Source organism: Miniopterus natalensis, chromosome 14, assembly GCF_054644295.1.
Source record: "Miniopterus natalensis isolate mMinNat1 chromosome 14, mMinNat1.hap1, whole genome shotgun sequence".
Taxonomy (NCBI): Eukaryota; Metazoa; Chordata; class Mammalia; order Chiroptera; family Miniopteridae; genus Miniopterus; species Miniopterus natalensis.
In genome coordinates this window covers 52,426,184-52,439,265 of record NC_142094.1, presented here as the reverse complement: position 1 = coordinate 52,439,265, position 13,082 = coordinate 52,426,184, and the positions used below count along the sequence as shown (strand labels likewise).

At 36.1% G+C, this 13,082-nt stretch overlaps 1 protein-coding gene across 1 annotated transcript in view; it reads left to right on the top strand.

The window, feature by feature from the left end:
- PDZD8 (PDZ domain containing 8) overlaps nucleotides 1-13,082 on the top strand; it is a 54,988-nt gene that overhangs the window by 8,856 nt on the left and 33,050 nt on the right. Inside the window, exon 2 of the mRNA XM_016212177.2 lies at nucleotides 9,159-9,284. Coding sequence (XP_016067663.2) covers nucleotides 9,159-9,284 — 126 coding nt within the window. The remainder of the gene's footprint in view (nucleotides 1-9,158; nucleotides 9,285-13,082) is intronic.

The following is a 13,082-nucleotide window of genomic DNA, read 5'->3' as shown; positions in this document are numbered from 1 at the left end:
ATCATTTTTCAGGTCCCTGTTTAAATATCACCTTTTGACTATAAAAAAGCACATTAGTCCATTAAATGCTGTGGTTTTGTTTTTGTTTCCACAAACTTATTTTTGATGTATAATATATATGTGTATGCATGTGTTTGTGTATGTACAGAAACTGCCCAAATCCTAGGTATACACTTGATAAATTTTCACAGAGTAAACTCAGCCATGTAACTGAAGTATTGGGACTTTTAATTCAGCTGATCTAATGAATACCTGTATTCTTTAAATTTCTTAAAATGTATGGAACATATCTTATTTAACCTTTTAATGGTTGAAGGTTGTCATAAACACAGGTTGATGATATTTAATACAATTCTCATTGTAAAATCCGTATTAAAAAGGAGTGTTCCTCCCCTTACACACATGCACCCTAGTGCATTATGCTGATTGACGTCTCCCGCAGTTGACAATGCTAACTTCAAGGTCTGTGGGGCATCTTCTGAACACCTTCTCTTCTCCTCTCATTTCCATACACAAGCAAAAACATGAATGTGTTTGCAATCTTCTCTGACACTCCAGAAGCCTCGATTTTTAGTTCCATATTCCTAGGAAAGGTCAATATAGATAAACTGTAGATTATACTTTCCTTGGATTGTTATAGAATAACAGTAAAACTTATTTTCACAGGTCTAGTGCATAATTACCTATTTTTATGCAATCAGCAGAATGAATTTTTTCTCTAATCGGTACATTGGGTATTTATGCCCATGAATTCTTCATGTATTGTAGGAGGAATGGAGCTGATGATATGCTGGATAGAATACTGAAATGTCTGTGCTTTGATTTGTATTATATTGGTAAAAGAGCTAGAAAATTTCCCACTTCCCAACATAATTAGTTCTTGATGATATATACTTAAACACAAAAATTCTGTGATTAACACAGTAAAAATGTTTTAGTTGGGTTTATTACTTTGTATTAGGTACATGTTATATGTACTTGGTTTGTTGGTAAGGTATATATGTCATTTGAAGCAGGAACTTGTGACCTAAGTATGTTTATAAATTGGTGTTTCTCCTAGGATCAATTCCATATCCTACATGTATATTCTGTATAAGTGACTACTGTTTTTTTCTGTAAAATCGTAAGTAGCAATAACGGAGCAATGTAATTTCTGTTTAGTAACTGGCTACAAGACTCTGTATTTTGAAAAATTACTGTATTCTGTTCTTAGACACAACTATTTCATGCAGGTACAGTTTCTACAAAACAGTGTATCTGGTGTTTGTGTTATATACCAACTTGCACACAGTAGTCTTTCATGAATGCTATATTATACTCACACTCATTACTAGGGATGATTGTGGTTGCTGACTACACAATCTTGCTACCTTACCCATTTGGTCAAGCAAGTAAATAATTCAAAGCTTTTAGTTCTGTGAAACTTGCTGAGGCTGAAGTAAAAGTCATTCTGTTATAGCTAATTTCATTGTATGTATGATAAGTATTTTTACAATGCATTGAAAATCTTATTTTGTTCTTACCATTAAGTATAATACTGCTTTCTGTAAAATTTAGGACAGATAATGTCTGGTTTATTTTAATATTTGAAAAGGCTATTAGTTCTCAGTATTTAACTTTAGATTTTAATCAGGACTAGAACACTCTTCACATGGAAGAATTTAAAATACGTTTGTAGCAAAATATGGCTTTTCCCCCCCTAATGCTGGAGTGGTAGATAACAGAGTTTATTTCAGATATTTTTGATATTAATGAAGTATAATGAGAAATTTTGTGACACTTTTAGTCTTTAATAGTGCCCATAAATACAATTTACCTAAATTATAGGCTATTTTTTAGTAAATTGCTTTCTTAAAATATTTGGATAAATTACTAAAAATATGTGAATTTTTTAGCACTATAGAGTTAGAATTTGGACTCAGTTATTCCAAGATTCATGTCAGTCAACAAGAATTTATTAGGCCAGACCCTAAGGTAATAATTGTTGGAATCTTGGGGATACTTTGTGCTCTTAAGCATAGTAATGCAGCCTCTTGCCCTGAAACAGTAGGATTACATCATGAGGAATTTCTATTTCTATATTATTTCTGGGATTACTGTTGATTTGTTCATTTAGTGTGTCCTTGGGCAAATCATGCAACTTGTTATTTTTGAGACTGGTGAAATAAAAATCTAAAGTTGTTGAAGTTCTTAGAGAAAAGAATTATGTAAATATCAGGTAGCATTATTATTCACGTCTCTGTTATTTTTGCATAGGTCTAATGCAGGAATTTTTCTCAAATATGCAGTACAAATCATCTTTAAAAAATTTTCATTTAATAAATTCCGATTTATAATTATGAACTAAGAGAAGCAGAGATACAGATAAAATTAAAAATCATTTATACATCAGAAGGAACTTTGCTACTTTATTGGGATAGAGAAAAATGAGAAAGCTGGATAGTTAAAGTATTAACTTTTTCTCATTTCTCTTGTTCAGATCTTTTGCTGTTCCTTATATCATACCTGGAATGGAGTTTTTGTCCATTTGATACACCTAACTCACTTTAGAACATCAGTCTTCTGTATTATATACTTTATTGTTCATTGTCTTTACCATAGTAGGGAGGTAATAATTTTGCCTTAAGATGTTTCCTCTTCCTGCATCCACTAAATGTCAGAAGAGATTCACTTTACTCAGTAAATGTTTGATACCATCTTTGTCCAGGGCACTGTGCACTGCAAAGAGAATTGGTGCTGAGAGGGAATAAATAAAACAGTCTTGCTTTCTTCAAGATTGACTTTTAATCTAGTAGTGAGAAATGATGTACTTAAAGTAAGATAATGGGTTACAACTTAGAACTTAAGAATTGCCATAGCTAAGAGTTGTTACTGTCTAACTCAGTGGTTTCCAAAGTGTGGCTTGGGGACTCTGTTGGATCTCCAAGACCCTTGGACTGAGGGTGTCTATCAAGTCAAAACTATTCATGTAATAATACAGAAATATTATTTGCCTTTTTCATTCTCATTCTCTCACAAGTGTACGACGGAGTTTTCTAAGGGTTACATGATGTGTAATGACATCACCCTGATAGCTAATGGAATGTGAGCTTGTGTTATTCTTATATTTAGAACTGTTATTTTTAATTTCTAATGTAAATATCAATAGATATAACCCACATAAACAGTAGCTCTTTGGAGTCCTTACTAACTTCTAAAAATGTATAGGGATTCTGTGAACAAAATATTTGAGAACTGCTGGTCTAACCTGAAGCTTACTTATTTTTACCATATGTAAAGTAGGTGCTCCTGTTGCCTCGCTTGCTAAGTCAGCTTTAATAGCTGTTAGACACATACATAACTTTCAGTTGATTTATAGTGTTGTTTGTACACCTTGGTGTTGTAAGGAGCACAGGATTGAGTGGATTGGTGCATTGACTGAACTGTTTACTATGTGACCATGGAAAGCCACTTGAACTTCCTCATCTTTAGTTTCTTCGTATGTAAAATAAGATTTAAAGGGCTGTACATTGTTATGAGTCATGAGAATCAAGGATGTATATGAAAGTATATAATTTACAGATGTGCTAGAAACGTATAAAGTGGTAATTTTTATATTCACTTATTTAAAGGCATGTGTTGGGGGAGCAGGTAAAGAGGAATGGGACGATTTGGATTTGAGGACAGTTCTCATGGTTCTGCCCCCCACCCTTTTTTTTAAAACTTTGTGAAAACTGAGAATTTTAATTTAATTGATCATAGGCTATGGTAAGAAACCCTCCTGTATGGGTCATGATGAACATAAAGAGATTTATCAGACATGGTCAAGAGAATTACTTTGGTTCCCTGAGCAACTCATTTGATACTTTATCTCTGGTGCACAGGATATCAGTTAACATTGACTCACCTTTGAGTCACCAGCTATTGAGTTCTATTCTGAGGGACCTGCAGCCTCTATTATCACTCTTTTGTTCAGCGTTTATATAAAACCACTTCAGAAAATTGTGAAGCATTTTAGATAATGATTATTCTATGCAGAATTAGGGGTTTGGGTGAAAGGGAACATTTCCCCAGAGGATATGTGGAAGAGTCGGGGTAAGGTTTTTTGTAACAGTATTTGTTGCCCTTGTTCTTAGCTTTATAACTATTCTGAAGTACTTTTTTTTCCTTAGGAGCACAGAAATTAAAATCACTTTCCTAAGTATGGACCTTGTCAGCATAGTACACACCAGGGAATTCCATAAACAGAACAATTCACCATTGATTTCTGTAATTCAGTTTCTTAATATTCAGTTTAATGTAAGCCTTGGTTATAAAGCTTAATGACACAAAGGTAGAAAGGGATACTTAGGGTAGGGAGCCATATTGCCTATTGTTAATTTGACATCCTCACAAAGAACACAAAGTTTAAAAAAAACTAGTATGGTAACTGAAATTATGGCCATGTGGAATCTGAAATCTGAGGAAGACAAACAGCTATGACCTTGAACATCATACATGGTGAATGCTGAGTTCTGAAATGATTCCTTGCAGTAGGGAAGGCATTTGCTGTCTAACATGTCTCTAGGAGACCGGTCTTAAAATAAATAAATAGAAAGTGTGATAGGAAATATTTCTAGAGCGCCTCACTGTGCCAAATGCTTATATGAACTTTCTCACCTAACCGTTACAATAACTATCTTGTACAGATGAAGAAATGGGCTCACAAAGTCAGAGTCGCTTGCCCAGGGTCTCAGAACTAGTAAGTGTTAGAGCCAGAATTCAAAACCAGGTACTGACTCTAAAACCTGTGTGCTTGGCACTTCTTTAAGTTGCCTTGTCAGGAAGAAGCTGAGAAGTGAAGGATGCTCAGAGCTTTTTATTATTCCATGTAATCTTGATCACAGCACTGTGAGGTAGAGGTATAATCATGATCCTCTTTTGCATATGAGAAACTGAGGCTTAAAGTCAGAGTTTGCTCCAAGGTCATCTTTCTGGAAAGCGGCAGAACGGGATTCTAAGCCCAGCTGTTCGGTTCCTGAGTCTGCTCTTAACCACAGTTCTGTACTACCTATCATGTGTTTCTTTTCCTTGGGCTTCTCACAATTTATTTGGGAGGAGGGCATGGTCTGGGGAGAGCTAGAGAGAGACAGACATGTAAACAGGATGATTAGTGGCATAATGGAAGTGTGTATGAAGTGCTTTTAGAACACAGATGAGGAAGCAATTACCAGATGGCAGAGGAGGGGCGGCAAGTTACACAGAGAGTTCTGTTTCAAGGTGAAGTAGAACTTAACAGTGAAAAGGAGCTTACCATGCGGGGCTAGTTATGGGATCACAGTGGTTAGCAGGCAGTCTCTTAGGAGAAATAATGTGACAGTAGTAACCTTAGTAAGCATGGAGGAGCTTGATGTATGAATTGTCTTCTTAATTTAATATCAATTGAAATAAATAAAATTGAAAATTTGAAATTTAGACTCATGATTTACCAATACATAAGGAAATTAAGAGTATTTTGAACCACTTGTACTTTGTTTTCTTTCTAGTTTACATCTACTTTTATATTAGTATACCATACTTTACATAATAATGTGTGTCATAAAGTTATGGCTAACTGAGGTTTTGTAATTATATTTAAATGCAACAGGGGGACTCATTTAAAGGAATACTGAGGTGTCTCTAAAGAACAATAAATGAAGTAACATTTTAAAAATGATCACCCAATTTTATCTAGTTTATATATTTGGTTTAGGAGAATTTGGAGCACACTTATGTTTGGTAGTTTCTTATGTGAGACTAAAAGGCAAAAACCACACAGAACTCCCAGTTGCTCATTTGTAGCTGCTTGTTCTACCTTCTTCCTGAGGCAGGATGTAGTGTTGTTTGTATTTCTGAGCCTGCAGTAAGACTGTAGTCTTTGAGTGCCTCACTTTGATTGGTCTCTCTGTTCCCAAGTAAGCATAGTTACTGAAGGGATGAAATGACATTTGAGCTAACTGTTAAAGGACAGCTTAGCTTTAGACATAGGGAGAGGGGATGGAAGTACAGTGTAGGTGGAAGAAATAGCAAAGGGACAGATCAGGGTATTGTGCCATATCTTTCGAGCTTCAGTGAGGAAGCCAGTTTGATAAAAGGTGAGCATAGGGAAAGAAGAAAACCAGGATTTGTGTGTCCGTTATATGCCAGGATCTCTACTAAGTGCTTCACATCTGTGAACTCTCTAAATCTTTATAAGTCATGTGAGGTAGCTTTTTATTAGAGAAAAGGGAAGGGGAGGGGAGGGGAGGGGAGAGGAGGAAGAGGCTTTTGTTTTTGATTTAAAAAAATACTATTTTTAAGAAGAAAGGTAATTTCAAATATCACAACATTCTAACCAATCATGAAAATCTGAACCAGGCCAATGGGAAACCCAGAAGAACCGCAGAAGAGAATTTTAGAAATATTATGGAGGGGAATGGATGTAGAACTCGCTGGCTGTGGGAAGGGGAGAGATAACAGGTAACTTCAGGTTTCCCAGTGTCTAGGTAATTGGTGGTACAATAAGAGAAAACAGGAGGAGGAACAAATTTGAAGAAAAGGTGTTTAATTTACTCTTAAGCATCAATATGTGGAACTTAAATTTACTTTTAAGCATCAATATATGGAACTTAAAGAAGCAGTAAGAGCAAATGATGTTGCTCAGGAAAGCGTAGAGGAGAAACAAGAAGAGAGAACCCAGGTGTTTCAGATCTCTTCCCGTTCTTCATTATGGAAAGTTAAGAGAATAGTTCGGTGAACCCCCATTATCCATAGCCAGGTGATTAATTTGTGGCCACTTTTTATCTATATCTCTCCACACTCCGCTCCCCTGATTATTTTGAAATAAATCTCTAGGAGTTGGGACTATAATCTATATTTGTATGATTCTGAATTTTGTGCTCTTTTCACAACACCTTCCCTGCTTGTCAAAGCCTCATCCAGTCTCTGCCTGGATATTTCTAGAGATAGAAGACATGCAATGCAAAGAGCTAGCTGTGTCCTTTTGCGACTAACTCTAATTGTTAGAAAGCTTTCTCTTTTATTGACCTGAAAGTTCTAGCAGATTTATTACTTTGCCAAGGACACACAAGCCCATGCTGAAGTCAAGAGAGGATTTAGACCTCAGGATATTTTTATATTGGGTGTGTAGTAAACCCTTTTCTCTAAAGATCATAGTGTTTGCAAACAGTTTTTCTGCTGCCATGTGATGGAATTGTCACCAGCTGGTATTCAGGGTGCTTATAGAGCAATCTTGAAACATCTTGGAGCAAAAACATCTTTTAGATGTTAAAAAAGATTCTCTCAGGTCCACTGATGAGAAGAAGGCTTAGCTACTCTTGTAGGTGTAAAATTTAATAATACATTTTTTCAAATGTTACCAAAGCAATTCACATTTTTAAATTTAATGTTTTTTTGTTTTAAACTTTTACTAAAGTATATTAATCATAAAAATTCAATTCAGTGAATTTTTTTTACAAACAGAGCAGCATTCAGAACAAGCAATAGAATATTACCAGCAACCAGGAAGTCCCTTATATATGCCACCTACTCACTACTCAGTTACCTCTCTGCCTAAGAGTAGCTACTATCCCGACGTCTACCACCATTGCTTTTGGTTTTGTTGGGGTGGTTTTTTTTTGGTCTGTTTTTGAACTTTATATAAATTGAGTCACATCATATGCACTCATTGTTTTTCTACCTTCTTTAACGTAATAGTATGTTTGTGAGATAATCCCTGTATTTTGTGTGTAGATGTAGTTGGTTAATCCATTGTGTATAGATGTGGGTTGTTTGTTGTGTTTGCTGTAGAGTATTCCACTGTGTGACTACCTCAGTTTATTCCTTCCTTTGTTGATGGACTGTTGGATTAGTGCTGTTAGGAATATTCTTATACAGATCTTTTGGTGAACAATTGTGTACATTTCTATTGGGTATATCTAGGAGTGGGATTGTTGGGTCATTCATTGGTCTATTATTTACATTATAATTATGCTTATATAATTTTTTATTGCAGACCTAAAATGCAGATTTATGTTTTCTTTATGTTCCTATTTCAAAATCTTTGTACCATTCAAAGCAGTATGTTCCTAGGGTCAAGCTGCAATTTTTTTATTCTCTTACCTAATTACCTTAATTAAATTTTCAAGATTTAATTGGAAAGTTAACCTCTTCTTCTTATTCCTTCTGTCTGTTCTATTTATTCCCCTTATTTCCTAGAGATCTTCCCAGAGCTTTCATCACCTGCCCTAGAGTGGGCTTCTCTCTTGGCTTGCCACACACCTATCATTTGGGTTTAGGACATCATAGCTTTCTTGACTTGGATCCACTGTTTTCTGGATCACTTTCTTCTTTCTTGCTTTATGACTTCATGTTGCTGGTGTATATGTTACATGTCTTGTAACTTTTTAATAAAGGATGCAGTCTCCAGCAGGCTCTTTGTTCTCTCTGAACCTGTTCCTTATCTTTGTGAAATGAGGAGCTGATTTGTAACCATGCATCTCCATGTTACTATGAGGGTCAAGCACAATAATTTATGTGAAACCATGAGTGTCCTTGTCAGGTACCTTCAGGTTGGGTTTAGAGTATATGTTTTGGCAGAAAGCAGGGTGGTAATCAAATCAGCCCCAGGGAATATAGACCGGGCTCTGGGGTTACATTTGAGTTCTATTGTGGACTGAATTGTGTCCTCCAAAATTCATATCTTGAAGCCCTAACCCTTAATGTAACTTGTACTTGAAAGGGCCTTTAAGAAGGTAATTAAGTTCAAATGAGATCATAAGGATGGAATCCTAATTCAATAGGACTGGTGTCCTTATGAGAAGAAGAAAGACATAGGGAGTATGTGTGTAGAGAAAAAAGGCCAGGAGGATGGCTGTCTGCAAGCCAAGGTGAGGCCTCACTGGAACCAATTGTCCTGGTACCTGGTGACCTCTAGATTTTCTTTTTCTTTGCTCTAAGTGTCCTGCCTTGTTGGTGAGGGCACACCAAAAAACCAGGAGGTCTGGCGCCGCAGAGAAGACACCATTTGCTGCTAGTTTGGGAGCATATAGTAAGCATTGGTTTTATTGGGCAGTATTAGGTGTTTGTTTTGTGTTGTGTTGTTTTCCTACAGGTAGGCTTTGTTGTGCTTTAAACTGTGGTGTTTATTATTCAGAAATTTAGACTTATCTTTACTTTTTCAGGTTTAAGCCGTTTTTTCCATTCCAAACCCTGCAAGGATTTGAAGAAGATGAAGAAGAGCATATTCATATACAACAGTGGGCACTGACTGAAGGCCGTCTTAAAGTTACATTGTTAGAATGTAGCAGGTATGGTCTTTGTTTTGTCGCTACTACATTATGGGAAAGAAAGTGCAGTCAAATATGCTTAAGTAGTATTTGTGTTTATCCCCTCTGTGTTAATTTATATTGTATTATCTGTAAATTCTTTAATTGTAAATTTTATAAAAATAGTCCTTTCTAGCTTGCAAACATAATATAAACCATGCTTTAGAAAGCATTCTAATGGGGTGAGGGGGTGTCATTTATTTGTCAGTGATTCCCAAACTTTTTAGATGCGTGATGCTCTGTTGGCATATCTGACTTACTACCTATAGGAGAGCTGTTCATAGCATAACAGTTTTGAGAATTATTTGTGATCATTGAAAATACCTTAGAAAGTTGAAAAATCCGACTTGGGAACCCATGTGATGCTTGAAATTTTAGAGCTTCCTGGATGGATCTCAAATATAATCTCGTCCAGCCTCCTCATTTTACTTTGCCAGCCCCATAGTCTAAGCTGTGTTTATATCTTTCTTGAATTGCTTACCATACTAACCTTCTTATTTATATCGACATAAGAACATCCAAACCTGTAAAGAATTTTTTATAAGTGTTTATTTGAGCCAAACTAATGACATGCCAGAAGCAAGATCTCAGATCTTCCAGAGAGTGACAGTTTTGCAGTGTCTTTCATACAGTTGGAATGAAGGAGGAAATGTCAGGAAGATTACATGAAGGCAGGAGAAAACTAGGTTCGGGATAGTTAACAAGATTATGTGCTCCCTTGAGGGTGGTTATGCCTCTGAAGAGTCTAAAAAAGAGAATCACCCTGGTATATTGAAGGTGTGTTAACCTAAATGCACAAGAACAAAGGACAGGGCTTGCTTAGGCTAAGGTAGACGTTTCTATAGGTCTAGGGCTTCACTACTCACCATGACCTGCCCAGTTAGGAATCTATGATCAGATCACTCTGTGAGGTTACTTTCGGTTAGATTTATTACAGAGCCCGTTCTTGATCCACACTTATTTCCTAGCACTGGTTATCAGTATAACAACCAGAATGAGCTTTTCAGAATGCAAGTCTAATTGTCACTCTCTTAATATTCTTTTTTTTTAATCCTCACCTGAGGATATGTTTTTATAGCTTTTTAGAGAGAGAGGAAGAGAGAGAGAAACACCAATGTGAGAGAGAAACATCAGTCAGTTGCCTCTGTACCTGCCCTGACCAGAGATTGAATCCAAACCTAGGTATGTGCCCTGACCTGGAATCTAACCCTCAGCCGTTTTGCTTTATGGGATGCTGCTCCAGCCCTCTGAGCCACCTAGCCGGACTCTTACTTAAAACCCTTTAATGCCTGCCCTCATCTCTCAGAATAGAGACTCAAGTCCTCGCCAGGGCCTACATATCCTTCCTACCTTTCTAGCTGCTTTGTCCACCCCTCACTTGCAGTAGTTCACTTGAGCCACATAGGTCTTGTTGGCACACTCTTTCTCTAAAGGGCCAGACTGTAGATATTTTAGGCTTTGCGATTTACGTGGGCTGTGTTGTAACTACTCAACTCTGCCTTGTAATGTGAGAGCAGTCAGAGATAGGCATAGGTAAACCAATGGGTGTGGCATAGCTGTGTATTTGTAAAACCTTATATATATGTGAATTTCATAGTTTTTGTGTGTCATGAAATTTTTTCCCCTCAACCATTTAAAACTGTAAAAAACACTTGCCTGGTCCATGTAGCTCCGTGGCTGAGCATTGACCCATGCACCAATGCATGGGTGACCTTTCAAGAGGTCACCAGTTTGATTCTGGGTCAGGGCACTTCCCCAGTGGGGGGCGTGCAGGAGGTAGCCAATCAATGTTGATGTTTCTCTCTCTATAAAAAAATCAATAAAAACTTTTTTTTTTTATAATGTAAAAACCACTGATAGCCCACTGGTCATAGAAAAACAAACAGTGAGCTGGATTTGGCCCATAGACAACCACAGTTCACTGTCCCCTGCCTTAGATATTCTAAAGTATCAAGCCCCATGTGTGGATCCCCACCGTTTCTCTACTGAAAGCCCTACCCCATTTTCTGCTCCTTGAAACCAACCTTTCTTGGTTCACCTCAGAAGCTACATCCTTAATATGTCTCCTAATCATTCCAAGTACAAGGATACTTTCCTTGTGCTACATTTCTGTGACACTTGTTTATACCACTTAATTGGTACTTCTCATTTCTATTTTTATTTCCAACTCATAATAAAAACAAGTACTTGAGTATACAAGTTATATTTTTTGTATCTAGTGTATTTGTGTCCTTGCTAATAATTAGGTTAATTTTGAATACCTTAATAATATGATAAATATTTTTTGTTTCTTAGAGTGACTCATTTTTGTGCACCATTATGTCAGAAATTTGGTTGAAAAGGAATTATCAAAGAAAGACTAAAAATGCTGTAAATTTTGTAAAAAGGAACCTCATTGTACAGTAAAATAACATATACAGTAAAACTTGGCTTGCACAAGTCTGAATATGAAGTAGCTAAGCTAATATGCTATGGTAAGCCTAAGTATTAAATATACAATTATGTTGTGTCACCCCAATAAATTCAATAAGAAGGAAAACAAATAAGTATATAATTATGTTAACATTTAAGACGTTTTTCAAGTGGCCTATGTCAAAGGAAATTTTGAACTGATGCTTTCTTTTTTGTCCAGTGAACTTTATTGTAGATCCACAGGCATCAGAATCATACTTACTGGATTTCCTTGTCCAAAATAATCATAGCAACTTCTAAACATTTGAAGAGCAGCTTTGCACAAAATTTCTTGACTCTACTGTTGTTAATTCCTATCTACCTACTCATCCACCCATCCCCAAACCTGCAAAGATAGCCTAGAAGGTGATTTATTTATTCATTCATCAAACTTACCTATTGTAAAGCTTTGAGAGTGACCTTTGCCAATGAGGAAAAAATTAGAAGTATTCATAGAAAACAAACTGTTTATTGAAAATATTGGAGTTACTATACAACTGGAAACTTTATGCTTCAGGAGGCGACATGAAGTGGAAATACTGCCGACTTTTTAATCAGAAAGTGTTGTCTCTACGTCCTAGCTGTGTACCCTTACTGATATATGTACTTAGGCAAGTTACACATCTGTAAAATGGGCAAGGCTGCTACCTTGCCAGTAACTAACCTAAGAGATAGGTAAATAAACCACAGTGCCGACCGCATAGAAAGCCTTCAGTAGATGTAGCTTCTATTATTATGCTTTAATTTGTAATCATAGTGTTCATCAAGAAGAAAGCAAATCTTTAAACAAACCTGATCTCTTTTGCACATTTGGTTGTGAGAACTGGAATTTGAGTTTTATTAATTTACAAGAGCCTCACATTGTAAAGGGGGGTTCTTTTCCGATGATCTGAAATAGAGTTTTGAATTTCCCAATTAAAAGTTTGGGGGTGGAAACACAATTTTGTTTGTAAAAATTGGTTCTAACAGTCCATTTTTATTTTTTTGCATTGAACTAAACTTGATTTTTTAAGTCACTGATAAACTCAATTATGTATTTGTAGTGCTTCTATTAGAAGACTTAATTATGCACATTAGTGTTACAATCATATTGTTAAAACTATTTTTTAATTTATAGTCATAAAGGATTTGAAGTATTTTGCAAAGAAAACATATTCCCATGTGCAGTTAAGCAGAAAAGATAAATTAGATTCAAAACAACCATATAGAGAAGAGAAGATCAATTTTCTGGCAGCAAAGGAAACAGTGGATAACTTAGCTCTCATTCTCTGATAAACTGTGCATGTTCTTCAGGGGGAGAGAAACTTGGCATCACATTCTAGGAGGAAT